General features: G+C 34.8%; 6 protein-coding genes across 6 annotated transcripts; 1 reads left to right on the top strand and 5 right to left on the bottom strand.

The window, feature by feature from the left end:
* The first annotated feature begins 476 nt into the window (after window positions 1-476).
* LOC116119975 (DCC family protein At1g52590, chloroplastic) lies at window positions 477-2,624 on the top strand. The gene is made up of 5 exons (XM_031405912.1): window positions 477-688; window positions 909-966; window positions 1,727-1,834; window positions 2,113-2,205; window positions 2,331-2,624. Exons 1-5 carry the CDS (start codon window positions 508-510, stop codon window positions 2,419-2,421), a joined length of 531 nt encoding a protein of 176 aa, XP_031261772.1. The 5' UTR covers window positions 477-507; the 3' UTR covers window positions 2,422-2,624.
* A 734-nt stretch (window positions 2,625-3,358) lies between these two features.
* LOC116119944 (RHOMBOID-like protein 5) lies at window positions 3,359-4,736 on the bottom strand. Its single transcript, XM_031405883.1, has 5 exons — window positions 4,525-4,736; window positions 4,270-4,433; window positions 4,000-4,172; window positions 3,553-3,812; window positions 3,359-3,458 (listed from the first exon to the last, which is right to left on the bottom strand). The coding sequence occupies exons 1-5, from the start codon at window positions 4,734-4,736 to the stop codon at window positions 3,407-3,409; spliced, it is 861 nt and encodes a 286-aa protein (XP_031261743.1). The 3' UTR covers window positions 3,359-3,406.
* A 4,097-nt stretch (window positions 4,737-8,833) lies between these two features.
* On the bottom strand, window positions 8,834-10,077 carry LOC116119980 (embryo-specific protein ATS3B-like). Its single transcript, XM_031405919.1, has 3 exons — window positions 9,865-10,077; window positions 9,660-9,767; window positions 8,834-9,198 (listed from the first exon to the last, which is right to left on the bottom strand). Exons 1-3 carry the CDS (start codon window positions 9,979-9,981, stop codon window positions 8,938-8,940), a joined length of 486 nt encoding a protein of 161 aa, XP_031261779.1. The 5' UTR covers window positions 9,982-10,077; the 3' UTR covers window positions 8,834-8,937.
* Window positions 10,078-11,346: 1,269 nt separating this feature from the next.
* LOC116119976 (SPX domain-containing protein 2-like) lies at window positions 11,347-12,914 on the bottom strand. The gene is made up of 3 exons (XM_031405913.1): window positions 12,207-12,914; window positions 11,876-11,999; window positions 11,347-11,735 (listed from the first exon to the last, which is right to left on the bottom strand). Exons 1-3 carry the CDS (start codon window positions 12,498-12,500, stop codon window positions 11,566-11,568), a joined length of 588 nt encoding a protein of 195 aa, XP_031261773.1. The 5' UTR covers window positions 12,501-12,914; the 3' UTR covers window positions 11,347-11,565.
* A 920-nt stretch (window positions 12,915-13,834) lies between these two features.
* Window positions 13,835-17,717, bottom strand: LOC116119966 (TSET complex member tstD). Its single transcript, XM_031405905.1, has 5 exons — window positions 17,545-17,717; window positions 16,076-16,189; window positions 15,260-15,339; window positions 14,649-14,773; window positions 13,835-14,138 (listed from the first exon to the last, which is right to left on the bottom strand). The coding sequence occupies exons 1-5, from the start codon at window positions 17,595-17,597 to the stop codon at window positions 14,067-14,069; spliced, it is 444 nt and encodes a 147-aa protein (XP_031261765.1). The 5' UTR covers window positions 17,598-17,717; the 3' UTR covers window positions 13,835-14,066.
* Window positions 17,718-25,758: 8,041 nt separating this feature from the next.
* LOC116119981 (ethylene-responsive transcription factor WIN1-like) lies at window positions 25,759-26,596 on the bottom strand. The gene is made up of 2 exons (XM_031405920.1): window positions 26,517-26,596; window positions 25,759-26,317 (listed from the first exon to the last, which is right to left on the bottom strand). Exons 1-2 carry the CDS (start codon window positions 26,594-26,596, stop codon window positions 25,759-25,761), a joined length of 639 nt encoding a protein of 212 aa, XP_031261780.1.
* Window positions 26,597-26,824: the final 228 nt, after the last annotated feature.

The raw sequence follows: 26,824 nt of genomic DNA, 5'->3' as shown, positions 1-26,824 counted from the left end.
CCAAGTTAGAAAAATAACAATTCGTCCCTAACATTTGGCATAAGTAACACTTTACTCTTGTAAAATTTTTAAGTAATGTTTTGATCTTTGTCAGTCAGGATTTGGTACATGTCATTAATAAACCGAAACAACCGAAACCTTAACCATAGGGATCAAAAGATCACTAAAAAAGCCTATGAATAAAATGTAATTGTACCAAACTTAGGGACGAAATTGTTATTATTCCTTTAGTCCGAATTAGTCATCTCAGCTTGATTTTTCAGGTTCCAGTGGCATTTAATTTTCCACGTGGCAACCATTTCCTGAAGCCACGTCACACAAATTGCAAAGCAGCTCCCTAGCTTATTATCGACAGATTTTTCAATGCAATTACAGGAGTACCCCCAGGATACATCCAGCAATTATAGACAACGATGGGATATAATAGTAATTCTATTAGACCGATTTATTTCGAGTTTTAAATTCGGACAAGGAAGTTGATTAACCAACCCAGTGTGTTTCATATTCATGGCGCTTCTTTCTCCCGGCGGGTGCGCACGTTTAAGCGTGTCACGGCCGGCTCATAGTAGCCGTAGAAGAACCGCCATAGTTGCTACTCTGCCCCCTCCTAGACGTGACACAGTCGACTGGGTGGAGGCTACTTCGAGCTTCTTTGAAGGTGACTCCAGACCCATCATGTTATATGACGGTAAAAGCCTCATTAATTTTGGCTTCAAATCAATTCCCTTTAAGTGTTTGATAATTTGCCAACATGAATTATTTTTTCTTTGTTATTTATTGTTGTGCAGATATGCAGTGATTCAAAATATTGTTTTAGAATTTGATTAGTAAAATGAACAAGCTTAATCCGTTTTTGAAAATGGGCTGGCGATAAATTAATTGATTTTCTTTTTGATTTTATTCAACAGGTGTTTGCAATTTGTGTAATGGAGGTGTGAGGTTTGTGCGTGACATTGATCGAAATAGGTCATCTCTAGTTCTTTTCTTTTCTTTTTTACCATAATTAAGCAATCTTTACTCTTGAAGTGTTTGGTGGTTTCAAATACATTACTTGTTGTTATCTTGTGGATGGTTTAAATAATTATGGATTTTTCCATCTTGTGTTGAAGTAAATGTGTATCCTCGATCTAAATGTTTTACAGTGATCACATGTAGTATAAGAAGTTGAAAATATTGAATTTATGAGTAATACTACGCGAACAACCCATTCTCACAAACCTTTTTTACAAACCTAACGTGTCAACAGATTAGAGCTGTCACGTTGGCTCTCGCCACGGACCCCACCACACCCAAGCATTCAAGCACTACGAGAAACAAACAGTCATTCTTGGAGAAGTAATGGCCGTCCCCTATGAAGGAACAGCTGTTCCTTTTTCTTATTCTTCTGTTCTCTTCTCTTCTCTTCTCTTCTCTTCTCTTCTTCTTCTCCTTCTTCTCTCTTCTCTTTTCTTCTTCTTCTTCTTCTTCTTCTTCTTCTCTCTTCTCTTCTCTTCTCTTCTCTTCTACTCATTAGATGTATATATCAATTATGAACTATTATGAGGAAGATGGTCCATCCTAAGTCCAAATGAGAAACAAGAAGATGATTGTTGTTAGAGAAAATCTAATGAGTCCTGATGTTTTATATATCTTAATGTTTCTTGAGCATAAATTTCTGTCACCATGTTTTTGCTAGGGTTCTCCTTTTAAAGTCGTTCTTTTTCCTCTTTTTACTCAAAATTGACAGGAAAATCAGGTATGAAGCACTCCAAAGCGAAGCAGGCAAGAATTTACTGAGGAGGTCGGGAAGAGCTCCTGATGATATTTCAAGTGTTGTACTTGTTGAAAAGGATAGGTACATTTTTATAAGTTCAGTCTGTTCTAAAGATTGTCATTAAAATTGGTCTGAATTCTGTAGCCTAGCAGCTGAATTTACTTGTTGAGCTTTATTTCGTTTTTGCTATAAATAGTCTCTTGAGCTTGTGACTTCTTTTGGTGTAAGGGGGGTAGAGAAAGAACAAAGGATTGATACTCTGTCTTCTTGACAATTAATGAAATTCTAAAAGTCTTTTATGGGATATACTAAAAATAGGATTGCACAGGGGCATATTAGTAACTAATCTTTGATTTCAGATCATATATCAAGTCAGATGCTGTTCTCAAGATAATGGAATATGTAGATATACCTTACCCTCAGCTTGCTTTTTTTCTTCATTTTGTACCTCAGTAAGTGATCACTCTTTTTGTTACTTCATTTTATCTTGCTGTTTATTTAGTTTTCAGTTATTTAACCAATGAAAGCACCCAGAGAAAATTTATTATTCTATTGCTCCTTGTATGGATGTTTGCAGGTTTGTGAGAGATTTTGTGTATGACAACATTGCAAACAACCGTTACACGATTTTTGGTCGTTCAGACTCTTGTGAGTTATATGACAATTAACTTATTAGATTGTTATAGTTAAAAATAAATGTATATTGGAAACTCCAGAAATGAGACAACTAATTCTTGTTCTGGTGGAAATAAAATAATCATGAACATATAAATCAATAGAAATATCTTTGGTGTAAATTATTCATTGTAGCACTACATTAGCTTGTCATTGACTCATTGATTTTGTTACCAATTTTTCTCTTTATTTCCTTCCTATTAATTGATAATTAGGTATAGAAATGGAGAAATTCAATTCTTTGCTTTTGCGGTGATTTCATAATTTAGCTTGGTAATAATTCATTTGCAGAACCAACTTGTTAAGGGTGGGTACTTATCTTGAATTATGAAGTAGTTAAGCAAATGAATCGTCCTTTTTTTTTACAACATTGTCTGTGGTATCTTAGTACTTAAATAAATTGATACAGCATTTCATTCATTTTCTCATTCTTATAAAAAAAAAAAAAAAAAAAAAAATCCCCTGCTAAGAAACGCATTGCTCAGAGTTTGCATGACTGTATCATATAGAAGCCCGACTCATCAAAATTGCAACTCCTCTGTTATCATAGATCAGAATACTATTAGACCAGCATCAAGTGTTTTCGTTGATATAATACATAAATTTCTTTCATATTGCATAGGAAATTAATAAAACATCAGACAAGCCAGATGAATGTCACGAGTATATTTATATCGCCCTTTCACTACATTGAGCAAAATATCTATGTTAGAAGATTGAAAATTTGGAAATGACAGGAAACAAATGGTTTAAGTAAACGTAAATACCTAATTATCTCAAGTGCATGTCTGTACTTATAGTTATGTGCTCTATTACATTTGCATACATGGCAAATGCATGAAGGGTAGAATTTGGTGTCCTACTTGTGTTTGATTGAAGAGTTTGCAATGCAATTGATGTAGGAATAATCTTCTGATTGGAGTCCTGCAGTGGCATTCTTTCTGTTCCCTTGCTTTTTGTATATCTTTGTCAAGCAAATCAGCCTTCTATTGTCTTGACGCTGTATAATTTTGTCAAGCCACTCAAGGATCTGCCAAATTGGTAGAAGTTAGCTAGAGTTGGGCTCTCCCAGTCGTGAAAATTTCAGTTAATTCTGAAAGAAGAAAATTTTAGTTCTATTTTACCCGATGACAAAAGTTACTAAAGCTGCAACCCACAACAGTTTTTGATAGAACTTGTACTTGGGTTTCCTTTGCTTGATATCATATCCTGCTGCTATATATTTGCTGCTTACATATCCATATTGAGGGCGGAGAAGAAAAATAAAGCCAAGAAGAAACCCAGAGATGAATCCTCCCATATGTGCGGAATTGTCCACTCCAGGTATGAATCCAGCAGCCAAATTCAGGGCAATAACTATCCCTAGGAGTGCAAATGCTACACACTGAACAAACAAGAAAACAAATTCATCTCATTAGTTTAAAGACATGCAGTTTTCCGTTATAAGTTCGGCAAATGCTTTGCTGAAGAATAGACATGTCAAATAGGTCATACTGATTGAACACAACTCATTTGACACTTCCCACACACAAGAAGTTTCTCTTCCAGTGTGCCATTAGTAAAGCATTTACCTTCCTTGTGTAAATTGTCCAGTTTGTGATGAGGTCTGAAAGCATGGCTCCCAGCAATCCAAAGAGGGCACCTGAAGCACCCACTGAAATAGTTTCTTTTCCTGTTTCTTGACAAAGACAAGACAGGAGACTTCCGCCGAACCCAGAAAGCACATACAGAGGTCCAATTCTTACTGCCATGAATATTCAACAACAATTTTAAGGTTAGTAAAAAATTTTACCATACAATACCTCATTTTTATTAACATTTAGAAACCAATAATCTCTTACAAAATCCAAATTCCCCTTCGAGTCTGATACCGGTCAATAGAAGACTCAACATATTAACAAGTAAATGAACAACTCCAGCATGAAGCCAAATGCAAGAAAAAAGTCTCAATGAATCACCATCATCCACCACTAGTTTCCGATCAAGGCCACCCATAAGTTTAAGCCTGGAAAAAAATATGCATTGAAAAATCTCTCAGAGTTTACCATTTAACAGAAATGAATCCGAAAATTTTCAGAGATGAATAGTGTTCTCACGTGTGGATGGAAGGGCCAAAGAGATGATTTTCAGTCAATGGTTGAAACGAAAACCTCCCCAAGGGATGATATAATATACAGTTTTCAGGTCCAGTAGCCTCAGGACAATCGTTGACATACATGGTGTAACCAAACATGAATATACAAACCAAAAAGATGAGTGGAACAAGCCATGTGCACCATGTCTCAGGAGCATATGGCTGACTGCCCATAGCGGCTGGCCAGCGTCTCCGACAACGATGACAAACAGTTTGAGACAGAGAGAAGAGAGGGGGATGGGAATTGGATGGCAAAGAGCAAATCTTGCCTGGTTGGTAGACTGGTAGCTATTTTAAGTGTTTCATAACTTTGATTGTATTTGCTTTTAGAGAGTTTTTTTTGTTAAAATTGGTCCTTAAGAGGTGGCTATATTTGGTAAACAAATTCTAAATCCTTTTAGGTAGATCGTTTTTGGGTTATGTTGATAGTTTTCAGTATATTGAGTTGAGAGTGGAGACAGATTATATAGAATCATTTCATTATTTTGGCTGTCCAAATTCTTAGACTGAAGGAAGCAAAACCCCTGGCCCCGGGTTTTTGTGTAAGAACAGTGACACCTGGATTTGGGATCATGTGCCGTCTCTAAGTTAAATACTATCGATTTATTCTTACGATTTAATTATGAATGATGCTATTGGTCCCCATAATTTATCTTAATAAACTTTATTTCTAAGTTTATTCTATTAAATTTTTTAAATATATCTAAATGTCTAAATAAACTCTTATCAATTTACAAAATAACGCTTACATTTGTATTTTTACTTTCTCAATCCTTGTTAAGTGTTTATATTTACTCTTTTTTTTTAATCTATATTTAACATATCAATCAAGCATATAAGCAATTCTACACATTGGCATCACATGTGTTTTCTTAAAAAAATAATAATAATAATAATAATAAACTTATAAATATAATAACTATTGTATAGTACATTGTTAGAACGTCAAAATGGACGAGAAACAATTTCACTTTAGTAATGGAATCAGAATATTTTCCAAGGAAGGGAAGTTATGTTCACTGAAATTGAAACTGATTGGTGTATCCCTAATGTAATGGATGTCCCATGAACACTAAACACATTGTAATACAATATTTGATCAAATTCTTATATTATATTCAGCAATGTTTTAGTAACCAACCAGGGTGAAATCCGGCAAAGGGTCCTGGGTTGACCGACCGGTCAAACCGAGTGTCAAAAAGTTTAAAATTCAACAAATACACCCTTAAAAACTACAGTTAGTCCTTATAGGTTTGAAATTTAGCAAACACACCTCAAATACAAATCAACGGTCCATTGGTTGGTGGCGACGACACACAAAATGCAATTCCAATCATCCCTTGAGCCCATTCCCCAAAAAATTTACCCAAGATATAACTGAAATCGGTTCAATTTCAACTAGATCTCATCGACGCCGGCATTAACATTATAGGCTAGCATTCACCACCGCTGACGTTGACAACCTCCCCATCACCACGAAAATACTCCCCTCAGCCTGACCAAAACCTATAACACCCCACCCCCGTTCACCTCAACAACAACTGACAAAAGCCAACTATTACCTCTGCCAGTTTTTTCGATTTCCAGTCAATTCATTCACCGGAAATCACCTCCGTCTCCACCTTTACACTCACCAACACTTTCTCTTCAAAAGCCCCTATATCCAGACCTTCAATTGTTCACCAATCATCATTCTAATTTCTAAGGTTTTCGGTGAATACAGAAATGGGTAACCCAGTTCGGTGAAAGCCCCGGGTCTCGATTGAACCAATTCAACCGGCCAGGTTGGGCCAGGTTTTAAAACACTAATATTTAGATGTGTTTTTCATTCATCAAATCTATGGATATATAAATATAATGCTTATGAAATGAAGAGGCAAGAATTTGGTAACAAGAGAAAGTATTAAATTAGTTATGTTTTATTTTCCATTGTGACTAGGGGGTATTCAAGCCCGTTTGTGTGTACTTCAAGTAATCTCATAGGGCCCTGAAATTAAATCTCCAATAGTCATCCCTATTAGCAACTGAGAAAAATGGAACTCAAAACCTCTTAAATAATACGTCTAGGATTTCTTATTCGACCACTCGGCCACCAAGATGTGATTTAGAATAATGATTTTTAGCCTTACATATTTTATCTTTAAACCCTACCACCAATTTAAACTAGGATATAAATGTTATTTTATGTAAATATTTAAAACGCTTTTGAAAAGAAAAATATCCTGATAAACTTAAATGCTTTGTGAATAAGAGCGATTCTGAGAGATGTTGCTGAAGCAAACTGGTTTTGATTCCACTGGACAAGAGTAGATATTTTCAATGCTTAGGTATATTTAATCCTTCAATCTCATTCTGAGGATCAAAAACCCAAAAATTGAAGACGTAATTATCTTGCTTTTGTTCCATTAATTATAAATTATCTACATGCCTTGATTAAGTTCGAGAAAAATATTCTCAGTAGATTTTTATCTTTGTGAAAGTGATATGATATTAAAGAAGAATATTTATTATGTTTTTATGTGAAAATAATAGTTTATATTAGAATTGATATTTGATCAACAAGTTAACAGAATTCAAGAGAAAAATCCAAAGTTTTAGAATTAATAGTTGATTGAACAATATAATTTGAAAAAGAAATCCCAAGTTTGATGGAAGAATTCCTTTCATATTCTTCAATTTCAGGCATATAACAAGATGGACTCTGTGAAAAAAAGTTGGTGAAGGTTAACGATAAAGAAAAAAATTTAAACAAATAATTTAAAAACTATTTTAATTACAATTATGTCCCTTAAATGGGGGCTAAAGTGCAAATCAGTGGGGTCTAAATCCATTCTCTAGGGTCTAGATTAGCTAATTTCGACTGGCCCAAATAAACACAAAAGAGAACAAAAATTAAACTCCCTTTTCAGTACTTATACATATAAAACCCTTATTTTTAGTCTTTAAATTTCTAAAATTATTTATATTAGTATACAAGTAATTGTAAAAATAAGAAAACCAATGAACATAATATTAAATCTTCAATTACATAGACAACACGGTACGACATAAAGATATGAACCTTCAATTACATAATGTAAGTACGTCACGAAATTACACATATTTCATCAATTAGAGATACTCTAAATAATTTTTTTTTCTTTTTTATCACCGGGGTTGTCAAGACCAATTTATACGCATCTCAACTCATGAAATCTCTTTTTATTTTTTTACCATCAAGTCATCCAGTGACTTATTACATTTTGTTGGCCAAAGATGGAATTAAAATTGATGCTTGTTTTTGTATGTATGTAGAGTAAACGACTTTTTTCCCAACCAAATAATAGTTTAATGCCACTTTCCCACCCTCGGACATTTTAAAATACTACTTTATTACCTAAATTTGTATTACGTTTTCGATTTTGACATCATTGCAACCTCACACCACCACCATTCTCTTTTCCGATCATCACTCACCAAAACTTACCTAAGACAAAAGAAGAAATCACTTCTTTAGGTAGTGGTTGACCAAGCACAACTGAGTATGTGTCCATGTAGTAGCAGTCCTCCCTTGAGATGTAAGGGTACATATAAATCCTAGCAGAGGCAGTGATTGCAGCAACCAGTTGGACAGCAGAGTTCTTCGGTGGGTTCCAATAATCTAAGCCCTTCTCGGTATTGCTATGGTAGGCAACCATGTAGTTGTTCTCGCTAAGCATATCACCGAATATCAACTCACTATGCTTGATCAAAAATTTGTATCCATCTTCATCGCAGGCCTCGGTTGTCCGACCCCGCTAATCGCCAACAATCGAGTTATTAGAGTTTACACAACCGCCCATCTCAAGTCAAATTCTGATCAATCCCAACCACTAAAATCTAACTTTCTACCACCAAAAGACTTATTTGTCTCCCCTCTTCAAAAACCCCAACAGTTTGGAACAATTTTGCTCTCTATTCGTCATTGGAATATAAATTTAAGCAATAAAGTGGTATTTTAAATGTCTATGAATGGAAATGTATCATTAGGTCATTATTTGAGTAAGAAAAAGTCAGTAACTCATGTATGTAAGTAATTAGTTCTCCAATTGAAACTAAAAGTTTCGTGCTTCAAACCCTAATTAAATATGGGAATATTCCACAATGAAACAAAACAAAAGACAGACTGTAAAAGTAATGAGAGTGGCGTCTTCTTCTAAAATGCCAATAATTGACAAATTTTAACATGCATGTGATAAAACTTGTTTATTCTTCTAAAGAATTATAAATCTAAAAAATAAAACTTAGCAGGAAATAAAATCCAAAGTCTCATATATTAATTTCAGGCCATGAAACATTAATCAAAGAACAACAATGAACCAAAACAAGGCACAAACTCTCAAGTCTTTTACATTATTCAGGAGGATGCAGAGGCGCCATGGCATTCATCAAATCCATACCAGATGCCATTTGGAATCCAAGTGTTGTAGTAGAAAGTAACAGACTTGGTATAATAGCCATAGACGGTCACAGTTTCCGGCTTCCAGCCATCGTATCCGCTCCTGTAGAGATACAGATAACAAATCTGGTATGTACATGGACCGTATAAAGTATATGTGTCTGTCGAACACCTTTCAAACGTTCCCGAATATGGATCATCCAACCTCGCTGCATACACCTGATCATCCAACAACAGCAAACTCTTCAATGCAATTCTAAAAATGGACGCAACATACCGGGATTGAACCACCAAATGTCCAGTGGGGGCTCATGCCCCCTCTGACACTGGAAATATTTTTATTGATCCCCTTTTATTTGTATTCTTAACAATAAACACCCTTTATTTTATTTGATCAAAGTAGTCTCAACTCAATGCATATCACAACCACTTTCTATATGTTTTCTTGTTATTGAATATAGAGTATAATTGCAAAAAAATCTAATATAATTTAATCTATATGATCAATTTCTCTATTTTTATTTTAATCTTGCCCCCACTTAAATATTTGTATTAATATGTGTATCATGTTTTTAATCTATATGGTCAAATGTATTTTTAATCTACGAACTTTTTAAAATTGTAATCTTTTTCTTGCCCCCACTGAAACAAAATTCTGTTTGGAGTATTTAGATGGAAACCTGATTGCCATAAGCATCGCCAAAAGCAAGACTGACATGATCCCGAGTATATTTGGTAGAAGAACAGCTTGTTTTTATTGATACTGAGTAAGAACATTTCCCTGCATCCTGTTAAAAGATCACACCAAAATGGGTCATTTAATTTACCCCATTTTCAGATTCAACAAAGAATTGATATTTTTGATAAAAGAGAAGAAATTGGTACCTGGGTTGCATTGATCTTGAAGGATCTCTGAGCATGAGGCTGACGAACAATAGATTTGGCTTCTGATAAGCTCAACATGTAAACCAAAAGTAGCAGAAAAGCCACCGCTTTGGTCATTTTCTGCACAAACCCTTGAGTGAATGTGAGAGAGAGAGAGAGAGAGATGGGTTCTGATTCTGGGTGGCACTAAATTTCTGAGAGACAGAAATTGTTGTTTTAAGAGGTTTCTCACTGTTTCTGGTGAAACAGGGTAAAGCAGTCTTTTCACTGAAAGGACTTTAGACAATGTTATTACACCTTTTTGTTTTTGTTCTGTTCTTCATAAATGTGCTATTACCAAATATTCGAAGATCATTTGGTGTTACTACTAAAGTTATTTTCCAATGTTCAATATAATTTAGAATTTGTCAAAAACCATCCTTAAAACTGGGGTTTTGACAAATTCTAATGAGATCTATCGTATTACAAACTTTTAAGGAAGATCTTTTATGAACTCCGAAACATTAGGAAATATTTGTTTGATGTATCCTAAATTTTATAGAGTTAACGATTTTTTCCCACCTAAACAATGGCTTAATGACACTTTCATATCTAGACTTTTGAAATACTACTTTATTATCTAAATTTATATTCCAACGGTGAATAAAGAGCAAATTCAGTCTAGGCTATTAGAGTTTTTAAAGAAGATGGACCGATGAGTCTTTTGGTGGTGGAAGATTGAATTTTGACGGTTAGGATTGACCGAAATTTGATTTGGGAAGGGTGGCTGTACAAACCCTAATCCCTCGATTGCCGACGGTTGATAGCGTCAGTGGAAGTAAGGTTTGAGAGGTTTTGGTAAGTGATAATCAGGAAAGAGAATGATGGTAGTGTGGGGTCGCAACAATGTCAGAATCAGAAACATAATATAAATTTGGACAGTAAAAAGGTATTTTAAAAGTTTATAGGTAGGAAAGTGTCATTAAGACATTATTTGAGTGGGAAGTTGTTTGCTCAATTTTATGTGATACAGATACTGACATATGTGCAATATGATATATTTCTCATTTAAAACTTTCTTATAAGATGTTTTATATATATAATTCTTTTTAATCAAGTTCAAATATGTTTTTCTATCAGTTGGTTCAAATACTTTAATTTTCTCTATATATAGTATGGATTCACTAGAATGAGCAATCTTTCTTGACCCTTGTAATCCCAAATCTCAAAGTTGGATTTTTTTTTTTTTTTTAATTTTAATAACCAAGGTGTTCAAACTAGTTTGTATCCACCTTAACTAATTCCCGAGATCCATTGAAGACCCTACAAGCTCAATGTTTGAGGTAAACCACAAATGTGATAAGTGACCTCAAAGTGATTTGAACCCAAAAAATTAATAAAGAGAATAAATCTTCTTGACCATTTGACTAACCCCTTAGGGTTCAATCTTAAAGTTCATCAACAGAAAAATTTACAGATCAATCATGTAATTTAAGCAACGTATAACACTAAATAAATTCATTGATCATGTAATGTAGTAGAACAATTATTTTATATAACATTCATCTTTACCATATAATATATTGCTACAACAAAATGAGAGGTACAACAACAAAGACACCAAATCATTCCCAAAGAAAAACTTTTTACTTTCTCTTTGGTGAATGATATACAGTATACATTCTACTTTTTGAAACTGAAATCTGCTAGCTTCAAGTGATCTTATGGTTCGTCGTCTAGGAAAAGGCGATACAGCATTGCTTCACACTCCTTCAGGAGTTTGTAGAGCAAGCCAGTGGAGAAGATAGGCTGTTCTAGCACTCTTGGCATGAAGGAAACATGAATCGAAGAACCTGATCGCTTTTTATGCTTCTTCACTATCTTCACAAATCCTGTTTAAAGTTTCCAAAAATTTCATTCAAATCCCTTTGAGCCTTAAACGAGACCTTGCATAGAGTAGCAAATTTATTTTATCTACAACTGAAGTCTGATTAATATTCTTAGCCATTCTCAGAAACTATAGAGAAGGTACCTGTGGAGTTAAGGACACTGTACTGCAAAAGCTGAACCATCTCACCATGAAATTCCAGAATATCCTTCTGCAAATTTAGCATCTCTCTATGGCAGGACAAGTTTGCTTCCATGTCCTGCAGCTCCTGCAATGCCAAAATATGCCAACTTCTTCAGGCTTCAGCCACCAGAGATTCTTTTGATTAACAAAGCAACATAAGCAGTGTGACAATCTAATGACATTGATGCAGTAATTAGTACAGTTTTTCATTCTCTTATGCAATAAAATGAACCTAAATGGATCCTTCAATTGTAATGATGAATAAAGAGAAAATGGAAGTGGGAAACTATACCTTTAATCTGATGATGTAATCTTCCTCCTTGTCAATGTAAAATGTATTAACCTTCTGCAGTTCTTCACCTAACAATGTGGTGAAACCAACGTTGACCCTCATCGAATTCACATCGTCTCTTCCATTTCCGGCATCAAAAATATCTCCAATGGAAATTCTTGACCTCTTCCTTGGCCTTGACAGAGGATCAATCAGGTTCAATTGCTTCTTCAACTGCTTATAAGATATAAAATCACCTCCCCATCCAGGGAAGCTCTTCTCTACCTCGTTTCGAAGCCTTTTCCCGTACTTCATTGCAAAGTATAAGCTCCTCTACCCTCTCAAATCAGAACTATTTATAGACTAAAACATTGTTCTTCTGCAAATAATATATCATATTCTGAAGGTTCAAGTAATTTCTCAAACTTTTATTCCTTGAACCAATCGGTAAATTAAACAAGAACTAGATACTATAGGTTCCTAAGTATATACTGAACTTGAGGACAGGTAAGTCAACACGCATCTTCGCTTAAATTAATTGAGAAAATCGGATGTTCATAAGATTAACAGTAATCAGAAGCGTTACAACTAAGGAGATAACAGTATATTCTGGGAATGTTACTTCAGATATTCTTATTGTAGAAAAAGGTTTTATCTCATTAAGCTTGTCAATCAAGTCCAGTCTTGTGGCAGTTTGTCGTTGTTTTATTACTAGTTTAGATGGGAACAAGGCTGGCTTACCACTAGCCTGGAAGTTGTACAAGCATAATCTGATAAGATGTGTTGACTGTACATAGTTACGGAGGAAATGATAGTGGGATCCTGTGGCGAATATACACAAAATGTCAAATCAAACACTCAAAAATACCATTATCAAATTTATATTAATAAAGATGGATAACAAATATTTCTCATTGATTTTCTCTTACAAATATGACGTCACAACTCACAATTAGTCGAGACTTATTATTAGACAAACAATATTTATTACGAACTAATTAATTGCAAGTGATCATGTCATGTTTGTATGAAAAAGTTAATGATCAAAAAGATTTATGAGCGTAGTATTATTCAATTTATGTAGAATGGCGCTTCGCCTAACCAACCCTACAATCAGACTCCAATATTTATTTTTGCTCCCTCTCCATTTCTTTTCCAGGGAACAAAGAAAATTCTATGCCGAAACAAAAACAAAATGACAAAGAGGTGGATATACTGTCCAAAAAACCAAAAACAAGCCGTCCTACCAATGACAAGTTGTCTAATTAGCTATCGTAAAGAACTCTTAAAACCTATTCCAAAGATACAAGTTACCAAATAAAAACCACAACCAGAAATTAAAAAATAGGAAAAAGATAAAACACAACCATTCAAAGCTTCATGATTGTGATTAAAATTGAAGAAAATACTAAAGGAAATGACAAAACTTCAGTTTGGCCCACGATCAAGAAATTTTCCTTACTGAAATAATTTTATTCTAAATCTTTCCAAACACAAATGCAATTCCCCATTAAAATATTTAGGTTTTGCCAGAGTTTTACTGTATCCTGCAAACTGCATATAAATACTGCATTTAAGCGTGCCCAGGAAAGGAAGAAATGAAAAACTCTAACTAAAAATCAAGTTCCATGGAGTTGCAATGTATTTTAAAAAATTTAATAAGATACAATCAATTTGAAAATATTGATCCAACAAATTTCAAACCCTCCTACCAGAAAATACAACATAAGCGAATAACTGAGGTTTGAAAAAATTATATAACTCTCACTCCAAAGCCCAACAACAGGAGATTTACAAAGCCTAGCTGTCAGAATAATATTGCTAACTGAGCAATACCGTCACTGTCTTCAAATAAATTGATGATGGGATAGAGCTTTGAATTTAGAACTCCGTTGGAGGTTTTAGCCTTATGAGTCGCCTGATTCTGTCCCTCTCAGTATTCTCCAGCAGTCCCTATAAAATTAAAATGATAAAATGATGAAAAAATCCATATGAAATAATTCCACATGATATGCAAACCAACAGGAAGCAAAAATCGGATCTGCCCAGTGCCCAGTAGCTGAAGTTCACAACAAATGCGAGATATAAATGACCACAAATGCGAGATATAAATAAGGAAGCTCCTGAATTTCTGGTTTCCTGATTAAATATTCAGTGCTACCTAAAAGAACTTCAAAACTAAGCCCCATAAACCTGGAACACCAAGCTTATCAAATAAAACTAAAAAAATGCATGAGTCTTGCCAGATTAAAAAAATAAATAAATAAATAAATCACAAACTTCTGTTCACATATACAGCTCTAGAAATTTTCTATGACGAGCATGACAATAAATCGATAACAGATGTACATTAAATGTTGCCAGTCACCCACAGGATGAATGGATCCCCAAAATAATACTCTGAAAATTTCAGAAAGTTTGCATCAAATTTTATTGTATATGAGAATATTCAACTCAACTCACCTTCCAAACTATTTCATCCAAGCACAAGCATATTTTTCCATACTTATCCAGGAAAAGGCGTTCAGTTGGAATCTTTCCACATACATCCTTCACAGCTGAGGTTATAGAAAATATGACTTCTGCCACTACACAAAAGTAAGCAGGGAAAAGATCATCAAGTTGAATATCTAAATACAGTTACTGCATTGCCACCCTCTAGCCAATTAAAGCATGTACTATATCACAATCAAAATCAACACAAATGCAACAATTATTCTCAAGAAAAAGAGACAACCATGATGAATTTTTATGCCTTAGTAAAGAACTACCATCAACAGTCCATTCATACGTAGATTATCACAGACCGTGATAGGCAACTCGCAAGATATCTTAACAATAATCATAAAGTTGAACCAGCTAAAACAAGCATGTAAAAGACATGCTGAACTTGATTCTTTTGACCATAAATTATCAATATAGACAAACTAATGGAAACCTATAAGATGCAGGTCCATCTGCCCAAACTAAAGATGAAGATGCATTACACATTTGGAATCAACAAGTTTGATGGCCTTTTTTCCTAACCTTACAATGAACCACATCACAAGCTTAAGAAAGTAATATGTACTTACAAGCAAGTTCATCATACTCGTCCTTGCCCACAACAAAGATGCTTACATCACCAAGCACTGTATAAACAATATAGACTGACCTGAAAATAAGAAGAAAAAAAATCATTTGACTCAAGCCAATTTCAGTTATATCTAAAAACAAACATATTAATTTCTCAGTAATGTTAAATATTTCAAGCATAAGGGAAAACCATGCAGTAAATAAGTTACCAACCATTAATTCACAACGAACCCAGTAAAGGCACAAATGTGGACTAAAGGTTTCTTTACTGAAAAACAGAACCACTTAGCTGATTAACTTGTTCTGCTTTATAACAAAGAAGGAAAGCAAAGGGAGATAACTAGACAACAACATTTGGAATTTTGGAGAAGCTAAATTCAAAATTTGGCACATTCTTAATGACAACAGAAGACACAAATTACAGTAAGCTCATAGCTTTGCTACTTGTAGTCAGGAACTTAGGATGATTGGAATCACATCTCCAAGGGTTTCAAAGTTACATTCTATGCTTATCCTAGTAGGTTGAGTGGACTTGAATTGACTAGCTAAGGCCTGCTGATCAGCTCTCATAGATGTAAAACTTGATAAGGTTTTCCCTTACCCAATCCTTAAAGGTTCCACTACACAAACCAAACTGGTTGACCAGAAGGATCCTAGCTCAATGAACCCCCAGTCTGGTTTAATTTGAAACTGTTTACAGTATGTTGGCTCGCCAAAGTAAAACCTAACTCCACCCAGAAAGAATAATGCAATCTATAAACAAAAATACACATAACGTCTAAATGACAGGTTAAATAAGTAAAGGGTACACATACTTGTGGCTAGCAACAAGGAGCTCTTCATTTTTGACACCTTTAAGATTATCTGCTCCCAATTTAACTAAGAAAGACCGCCAATGCAGTCGTTCCTCAGCTGGAACTCCATTAAACCTGTAACAAACCATCAAATCAGTGCATCTATTAAGTTATCAAGCAGTGAGATATCAAACTCAGTGGCACAATAAGCCAGTGAACTTCATTAAGCGTGTTTCATGTTCAGCTGAATAAAAAGGAAGCAGCTGTAACAACTACAACAAAAACAATTGATTTCCTTTGAATGGATATGTAATTCTCAAACACAAAGCTCCAAGTTCCAATATATCAACATCAAAAGGTCCAATCACAGGAAGGCACTGCATCTTGCCTCCAAAAACGAGGGACAAGCAAATTCTACTCCAATTTATTCAAAAAGGAAAAGGCAAGCGTCAATCCATGTCATCATATTGTGCCCAATGATTGTTGACATGAAAAGAGAGGGGGCACACATCTGATAGGAGAATGGCTCTGTGATCAACTATGAATCTATGATACATATTGAAGGACCTTTCTCCATTAAACTTTGTACGTTCAGAAAATTGCAACACTAGTCCTACTTCATGTTGAATTTGATACCATGATTATACACAGAAATACAGATATTTGGGCATTACATGCATAAACATGTCGAATGAACAAACTTATGAAAGAAGCCCCAAAAGAACACAGACAACCCTAGAACCTCAACATATCTTTGAGTATATCAAACTCTGCACAGGAACTGTCAATAATTATCTACCCTAACCTATAAAAGCTTTCCTGACGTCAACTCCAAACCACAGCCCAGTTTCACATATTAACTCGTCCAGACCATTTTTAAAACTCTTCATCGACAGAACCTAGCACACTTGTAAAGATTCTTAGAGTAGCTAAACCAGAATTTTATTTCACACGCACATAATTATAAGCCTACATCCTCACCTTAAAATCCATTTCAAGCTTCTTTAACCTCTCAATACAATTAAACATTGCAATGCTAAGAAATTATGGCAAAAAGTCATAAAACTTAGGATGATGATTACCTCTTTCCATAACTTAGTTGACAACATTTCAATCATTTTGATTCATCTGTACTTTCCATAGTAATCTTTAGAAGTCATTCAAATGTGTATTATACTCTAATTATTTTACTCTCAAAAGGTGCCAAGACAAAGAAACATTAATATTCCATAAAAATAAAAAACAAATTGAGCCTATTGTAACAAAATTAAATAATGAATGATTCAAATTCAACAGAAATCCAAAAACCCATTTGAGATCTAACCCATATAAACAATTGAAAGCATAAACCAAGAAAAACAATCAAACAATAGCCCATCAACAATACCCCAAAAGGGTGCTCATTAATAAAATTTCTACCGGAAATATTACAATTTAAAACATTTATGATCTGATAAAAAATAACTGGAATGGAAGAGATCTAATCTCACCGTTCAACTAAGATGTTGCCTTCAGAATTTGCGAACAACATCGCAAGAATCATTTTCAGAAAACAATTCCTTTCCTTTCTCTTCTCCCTTTTATTTTTTCTTTTCTTTTCTTTCCCAAGAAACTTTAACGAGAGAAATTTAGCTTTGTTTTACCGGATCTTAATTAGAAGTTTCGGAGCTTTCGGTTAACTCTTTTTTTTTTTTTTTTTTTTAAATTGACTTTTTTGAATAGTAGCCATTTCAAAATTTCTTGTAAATATATCCCAAGTTAAGTAAATTGACGAAAATACCCCTACAATTGATTCTGGAGACCATCTGATTTAATTAAGCGGAAACAGTAATAATATTTTCTTTATTTTCACATTTATATAGTGGTGTATTGTCATTCGTTATATCAATCATCGGTCTTAATGTTAACCTATCTATAATGTGTTATGTTGTCATTTGTTATATCAATCAACGTCTAAATGTTAATTTATCTATAATGTGTTGTATTGTCATTCGTTATATCAATCATCGTTTTAAAGCACTACGGCTTCGTTTGGTTCACAATTGGGTGTTTTTGGGAAAAGTTTTCTGAAAAAAGTTAAAAAAAAGTTGAATTGGGCGGGTATTACGATGTAGGATTTATAAATTAATAAAATACTCCCTATATTTATTTATTTACAAAATACCCCCTATAATAAAATCTTAAAAGTTAACAAAAACACCCCCAACCCAATGTCAAATACGGACAGCCGGCCACCACCGCCGGAGGGTGGCCGGATTCACCATATTGGCGCATGACTGGCTGGATCTTGCCGGTCGTGCGCCGATATGGCCTTTGCCGGCCAGATCCATGGTGGATCTGGCCGACAAAGGCCAGATCTACGGCCAGATCTGGCCGTATTTTCTCGTCAACAACGACCAACAAACGTTGTCGTTGATTGTCAACGACGACCGTTTGTTGGCCGTCGTTATAACTGTTACGGCCAAAGATCTGGCCTTTTCCGGCCAGATCCACCGTGGATCTGACCGAAAAAGGCTAGATCGACGCACTACCGGCCAGATTCAGCTGATAGTGCACCATCATAACAGATTCCGCCATTTTCCAGCTGTGGTGGTCGGAATCTGGTAATATGAATTACTAGGGTTTTTGTTAATTTTTAAAAATATTTAGGGGATATTATAATTATCAAATTTAAGGGGTTTAAAAAAAGTTGAATAATATTGGGATGTATTTCCCAAAAATCAAAGTTTTTGGGTATTTTACTGTTTAACTTTTTTGGGAATACTAAAAGTAGTATTCTGAAAATTGAAACAAACGAGCCTACGTAACAATATTTAACACATGCTCATATGATTTTTTTTTTTTTTTAATGACTGGGGTGTCCAAGTCAACTTACGCACACCCAGCTAATCTCTTAAACCCTGAAACTACTATTTTTCATTCATTATATCAATCATTGGTCTAATGGTAACCTATCTATAATGTGTTGTGTTGTCATTCGTTATATCAATCATCGATCTTAATGTTAACCTATCTATAATGTGTTGGTTGTCATTCGTTATATCAATCAACGTCTAATTTAACTATTATAATATGTTTATTGTCATTGTTATATCAATCACGTCTTAAAGACTAAGTAACATTATTAACACATGCTCAAATGTTTTTTTTTAAATGCAGGTGTTCTAAGCCAACTTACACTACTTCAACTATCCCTAACACCTGAACATGGTCGGTAAAACTCAATTCACTCCATTTAACCTAGGACTCTAACTCAGAAGACATGTTAGATCATCTCTTGTTTTTTTACCTAGAGGACTCAAACTTGGAGAGACTATATTAAATTTCCTTTGCTTTTTTACCATCATGGACAATGGTGGTTACATGGTCAAATATGTATAACGTTCTTTAGAGATCCTATGTTGAAGTATAGTTACTTTGACAGTAAACTCTCTTTTAGTTTGACAACATGTTAGATAATGTTCAATGAAGAGCTAGATTAGCTTTTGATAGCATATTGAATGAGTTATGAGTTTTAAGTCAATCCCCCCTTTGTCATTGCATTCGAGGCCTAATTTCCTTCCATCCTACTTCGGGGAAACCCTTGCAGGCCTCCACTTCCTTTTGGGAAAGCATAAAAGGGTAATTTTGTCCATTTAAGCTATATTGGCTAGATGCAATAATTTAAAGATGAAGCTTAACCAAACAAAAAAAAAAACCTTTAAATAATGTGAATATTTATTATAACTAATATTTTGTTAGGGGTTGCCCAGATCAAAACGTTTGTAGTATAATATTTTTGAAAAAGTTAAGTTTTTATTACGAGAATATGATTTGAATATGAAAATGTGTTTGATAAAATTTTTAAATATTATATTAGAGTTGAATAAATTGCTAAATAATTGTTTGATATATTTTTTAATAAAAGATTTATTGATAGAATATTTTGGTACACTTTATTAAAATAATTTATTATTATAGCCTAAAACTTTTCAATTTAAATTTTAATAATATTAAATATTTGTTTGGCAACATTTTAATCACTAAATTAAAAACAATGTTGGGACAGTTTTTTGATTCAAGGGAAAGAGAGAGTGACAATGTTAAGAGAAGATTAATTTGGGAAAGAGTAATGCTATACTTACAAAGAAATTTTATAAAAATTTCCATACAAAGTGATGTTGTAAAAAATGAAATCAAGAGTGAATTTAATAAGTTTAACTTTTTGTTTCACTCTTTTATTCATTTTTTGCCACCTCACTTTGTATGCAAATCTTTGTAAGATTTCTTTATAAATATAGTATTATTGTTTAAGTAAAAAGAGAAAGATAGTTTGACAAGATAGATAAGATAAGAATAGGGTTATAAAATTCTAGCATCATTTGATTAAAGAATGTCACAATTATATATACACGATAAGATTGATTATAACAATACATTATTGTAATGTGGAAAATTCACCGGGTATAAAATCTTGACACGTGTTTTGTGACCATATAAGTGTTTGGGCCACATGTTGTATCAAGAACAGGTGGTTTCCCCTGTAAGAAATCATGGTTTGCTTCAACAATAAGACTCACGGCTAAATCATCATCCAAGTTGTCTATCACATATTACATTCGAATCACTTTAAAAACTTCTCTTACCTATTCGGTTATTCATTTGTTTACTATCACATATTATTTTCTTCACCTACGGTTTCACGGTCAAACTCCCAAAGAAAGCTCGTGTACTTTTCGTTGGTGCGAAATATTGCAACAACAATTATAAAAAGTGTTATTTTATCTTTTTGAAAATAAATTTAATAAGGACATTACTTTAATAATTTTACTCTCTCAATAAATTGATTTGATAATTCATTACTATTCACAGACATCGTCGTTAAGACAACCATGTTGTCTCGCCATCTCCTGGGAGGTCCATTTTGATGGGATTCATGAGAACACCTGTCTGCAGCCTACATATTATTGTTCTTGTAAAAGGAGGAGCCCACAACTATAAAATCCCTCCCTTATCTTCTTGGACAATAAAACTACAAGTCTTACACAAAAACCCCATAAATCTTTTTTTTTTTTTTTTTTTTTTTGGTGTCAAGGCAATTTATTGTAGAGGCTTCATTAATTGTACGGCCGAACTACTTATGCATACCCAAGGTTTGTTGAAATGACAAGTTGATACCCAAAAGGTTTTGAAACGACAAATGGATACCTTCCGTCATGTTCTGTTAGTGATTTTGGTTAGATAATAGTGAAAAGACTAAAATACCCTTGAAAGTTTAATTTTTAGTTTTTTATAAATTTAAAAATTTCTAAAAAACCCCCTAGGTTTGCTAATTTGACTAAACACCCCAATATATAAAAATTTTATAAAATAACAAAAACACCCCCGCCACCCTCACAGTGCCAGATTCCGGCCACCACCACCAGAATCTGGCCGGAAAATTGCGTTACGACACAGATCCATCGGATCTGTGTCGTAACGCTTAGATCTTTCATTTTCCGGCAAGATCCGTGGCTGATCTGGCCGTAAAAGACCAGATCTACGGCCAGATCTGGCCGTCGAGACCGGAAACTTGCCGAAAAATTGTGTTACGACACAGACTCATCGGATCTGTGTCGTAACACGTCGATCTGGCGTTTTCCGGCCAGATCTGTGGATGATCTGGCCGGAAAAGGCCAGATCCGTGGATGATCTGGCCGGAAAAGGCCAGATCTGGCCGTCGAGGCCGAAAAAGGCCAGACATAGATCTGGCCTTTTCCGGCCAGATCCGAGGCGGNGGCTATCATTATTAACAATCGATGTTAGAGTTGGACCTAACTCCTTACCCAAAAGGTCTTATTGAGTGGGAGGATTGCCCACTCTTATAAACTCATTGGCTTGAGCGTGCCTAGTCGATATGAGATCTCCAACACTCCCTCTCACGGTCAAGCCCATATGGTCCACTTGCCTATAAATGGAGATAGTGTGGCAGCCCACTGCTAGTCAATCACTCAACTCAAATGGGGCTGGCTCTGATACCACTAATTGAAGTTGGGCCTAACTCCTCACCCAAAAAGTCTTATTGAGTGGGAGGATTGCCCACTCTTACAAACTCATTAGCTTGAGCGTGTCTAGTCAATATGGGATCTCCAACAACCGAGAAGGAACTCGAACTCAAGACTTCTTAAGTAATACACCCAAGAGTTTCTATCAAACCACTCGATCACCCTTAATTATATGTTAACTTAAATTTTTCGGATAACCCAAATAATTAATTTGGCTCTCGGAAATACATCACTGAATGTACATTATAAAAATGAATTAATTGCTGAATTGCATACATAAAATACAGTAGCCCACACGAAAGAGGAAAAACGAAAGAAAAAGATGCCAAACTCCAGAGTCCAGGGTGTTGATCGATGATCAATAACATGTCATATCTGATATATAAATTATAAAAAGACTTTGACAAAATGGAAATGAAAAATTAATGATCAAACAACAGCTTGGGTTGTTCGTTCGTTCTCATCTCTATAGTCAACTTTTTTGTTTATGTTCTTCGAAATTAATACAATGTACAAAAACTCTTAGCTAGCTTCACCCTAATGAATAAATCTCAACTGCATATATTCAATGGATCTCCTGTTTCTTTAAGAGATTTGGTGGCCTGTTACAATCACATGCCACCACTTATTTCTAGTGAAAATCGCAAATCAAGTTCACATCAAAAGAGAGAAGATGTTTCTTTCACGATCAAACCAGAAAGGATTTATTGTTATTATTGATCTCCCTTGTGAAATAACTAAGCAAAGATCAATTAATGGTTGAATTTCAACCTGTTATTCGCTAAAATAAGGAACGGCAGTGATATTTTTAACCAAAGTTTTTATTATACATATTACATGGATCGATAGCTACTTTTGAAGTATTTCAATAATTCCTTTTCCTTTCTTCATCTTCATGTTACAATTATGCATATGTTTTCGGTGTCATAAATTTCAGTGCCTTCTAATATAGCAACTGCGTTAATGTTGACAATTGACTCTTTCATTTATATTTTAAGATCCTAAGTAATAATTTTAATCTTGTTGACGCTTGATTTTGACACCAACTAATCGCACGTGGGAAATGCTGAGCTGACTCAAAAGACACACGTGTCTATGGGGATATTGGGTTGAGTAAGAGATGAAGAACAATGTTTAAAGTGGTTCGGATGCTTAAACAAGCGAATCCTACGTCCATTGATATTGTATTAATATGTAAGATCAGGTAGCGTCTAGCGAGCTGATTTATAGTTTTAAGAGTACAAGAGAGGGAGAGAGAGAGTATGCTATTCCAAAGTGAAATTAGCTAATCCCACAAACAGGAGAGGAGCCCTCTATTTATAGTGGGATGAATTGAGGTAATGATTACTGAATTTGTGATGGGTCGGATTGCCGTGCAAATCTTTCTTTGTGTCCCGTTGCTCACCTACTCGAGTGATTTCCTTGCCTTATGCAGGGATTGGACACGTGGAACATCTCCAGCCTTTCGCCAATCTGGTGCACACCCACTGCACTGGCAAGAGCATATCGCTCACATCAGCATGTGACGTCGCTGCGTCTAAATGGCTGCAGGACCTACCTAAACTCTGACCGTCCATGTTGACGAGGCTCGACGTCAGTCCTACTTTTTCAGGCATAACAAATCACTTACCTAAAAAATATAGTAAATTACTAACTCTAACATTGCATTAATACTAAGATTTTATGTTAGTATCACTGACATCCATGGTTTTAAAACCCGGACCAGACAAACCGGTTCAACTGATCCGACCAAGAACCGGCCTCTCCTCCAGTCTAGGGGCACTCTAAACTAGTTTCAGCCATTCGCCTAAATTGACCTAGGTTGAACCAGTGGAATAGTACTGAACCGTCGGGTCACCAAACCTGTGGCTAAACCAGGTTACTAAAATCTTTATTCCAGTTCTAATTCTTCAATCTTCATTCTTCACTCCTTCTGTCCTTTGATCAACCTACTCAAGCCGCTCTGCTCCATGACTCTGTCGTTCGCCTGTTCGCTGCCAGTCACACTTCACTCGACCTCCGCCCGTCCGATATTATTATTAAGGTAGTCTGTTAACTCTGTTTATTATTATTGTTTGAGACTTTGACTTAGGTCACCTTCACTGCTCCACGACAGGGCGACTTTACCAGTTCGCCTACGCCTATTCAGCGTTTGCAGTTGTTTACTTTACTTTAATCTCCTATTCTCCTATAAGTCTATGTCACAACTCACAGTCAAAACTTTACTTTCATTGGTTTGGTTTGGTTTGGTTTTGACTGTGATGGGAATTTGTATGATTTTATCAGTTTGGACTCCAAAATGGAGCATTTAAAGATTGGAAGCGGAATGCCTGTTCCAAGAGAACGAACGGCCGTTCCAAGCATGCCGTTCCATGTAGAATGCCCCGTTCCAATATGATATCACTGATCCGACCCGTCAGAGCCGGCTGACCCTAAGATCAGCCCCTTGACCGGGTCAAGGTCTGATCCAGGTATAAAAACATTGCTGACATCAAGATTAAAATCATACATATTTAAAAATCGTATCCATCTTAGACCTAAAATCGGATTAATTCTTATACACCCTTTACGTGAGAGGTCTATAAGTCTTAAGTTATATGTAACACATGTAAGCAAACCTAACTTTGGTTGAATTTCTGTAATCACTTTGAATTAGTTTCTATATACTGAATCACGTTTGATTGAATATGGGAAATTAAGGCGTCTTTATCAATGTAATAAGTTATGATATTTTAAAAGCATGTTAGATACTGAGATCAATCAGTATCAATGAAATAAATTTCGACCTCATGATTACTAAATTTTAGATTGAATATTATAATTGAGCATGCAAGCATCATTACCTATGTTAGCTACATATATCTTCCCAAAAAAATAACTTGCATTTTGATAAAAATGCACTTGTTCATATAAATTAATATAGCAAAATAAGATTGTTCATCAAAATTATGACGAAGTTGTTGCTTTATATCTAATTCAATCATTTATACATATGTTTCGCTAAATGACTTTATTTGCCATATCTAATATATCAATCATAATAGTTTTTGTATTTTGTAAACATTCATATATTTTTTTTTTTTAACCAGATTTCAACTTAAAAGAATTGATTAAAATATACACAGAAACTTGTTGAATTCTGTTTTTAAATACTGGTTATTCATGTTTATCGAAGTGATATGCACACATAAATGACAAATATTGAATATTACAAAGAATTTTTTATTGTTTGATTTTTTTTTTTTCTATGACTGAGGGTGTTCAGACTAGTTTACGCGTACCTCAACAAATGCTACCACTATTAACAACTGAGAAAGGATTCGATCTGAAAATATCTTAAATAATATACCCAAGAATCTCTATCGAACCACTCGATCACCTAAGCGTAGTTTATTACAAGAATTTACTACAGCAGAACAAAGTAACAAATTGACCAAAACTGATAATAAATTAAAGAACGTGAGAAAGAGAGAATAATTAAACCAATTCCTTATATATAAATTTCATATCTTCTCCAACAGATCCTGAATTGAATACGAGTACTATACTAGGTAGATTTCCTTATTAATACATATAGCAACAAACTCCTGCATTGAGCAAACAAACACAAACCTAATTACTAGAACTCCATGTGAAAGTTCCTTTATAGTTGAAGTTGATTGTTCACCGCGATGGGATAATTTAATTTCTGTTTAAGAATTCCTCTATCATCTGCAATGCGATTCTCTCTTCTTCATCTAGTCCACCACCGACTTCCTTTCCTTTTATTTCTTGTGCCTGATGATGATTTTGATCAATATTAGGCTGATCATCATCAGCCTGTTTCGGCTCCGATGAAGATTGATTTTCTTCTCCACTGTTGTTGTTGTTCTTTATCCCCAGTTCAACTGTCATAACCCAGTTCGAGTCCGAACGAGCCCCGGCTTTCTTTTGCCACACTCCAATGTGAGAGTTCTCCGTGTCAAGCCTCAGACAAGTGACAGAAGGATATGGAGATTTGCAACTTTTGCGAAGTTTTGCACTGAGTGTAGAAGAAAGCGACGTAGATGATGACAACGATAATGACGAGGACGATGACGATGACAACAACGAAGAAGACGATTTCTCATTGCTTGCTTGGTCAGTGACGACTGGAAAATTTGTTTTCGCATTACGTCCACTCATCAGAATGGCTGCTTCATCATAGGCTCTTGCTGCCTCTTCGGCCGTCCTAAATGTTCCCAGCCACACCCTTCTTTTCCTGCAAAATTCGCCAAGAAAACAATGTCAAAACTTGTATATAGAGACTTAACGGAAGAGATAATCAGAATCAGAATGATGAAGCTAAAAGAAACAAGCTAACAAATTATATATACATATAAATACAAAGAAAACAAAGAATCAAAGAGTTGTAATTGTGAGAAGTGTATAGTTATAGTAGTTTCTGTGGAGAGTAGTACAGTAAAGGATGGCGAATCTCGGAGACCCAAGAGCCCCAATGGCGCTGCCTGACACCTCTGAACTTCTTTGATTGTACCATATTTTTTGTCAAGAACTAAATTGCATGAGAGAGAAATGAATGAAAGAAACAAAAGAGGGAAATTGTGGTTCAAATGTGGAAGCTTTGTGGGACAAAATATAAAGAGAGAGGCCTGCAGGGGTTGGTTGGTAGATCGATCGATCATGGTACAGTCAAAATTGTAACATAAAATTTAATTTTACTTTTGGATGATGAAACCCTTTATTGCACTTCACATTTACAGTTTGT

The sequence above is a fragment of the Pistacia vera genome, unplaced genomic scaffold (genome assembly GCF_008641045.1).
Source record: "Pistacia vera cultivar Batoury unplaced genomic scaffold, PisVer_v2 Contig913, whole genome shotgun sequence".
NCBI classification, from domain to species: Eukaryota; Viridiplantae; Streptophyta; class Magnoliopsida; order Sapindales; family Anacardiaceae; genus Pistacia; species Pistacia vera.
This window is presented reverse-complemented; position numbering and strand designations above follow the sequence as displayed.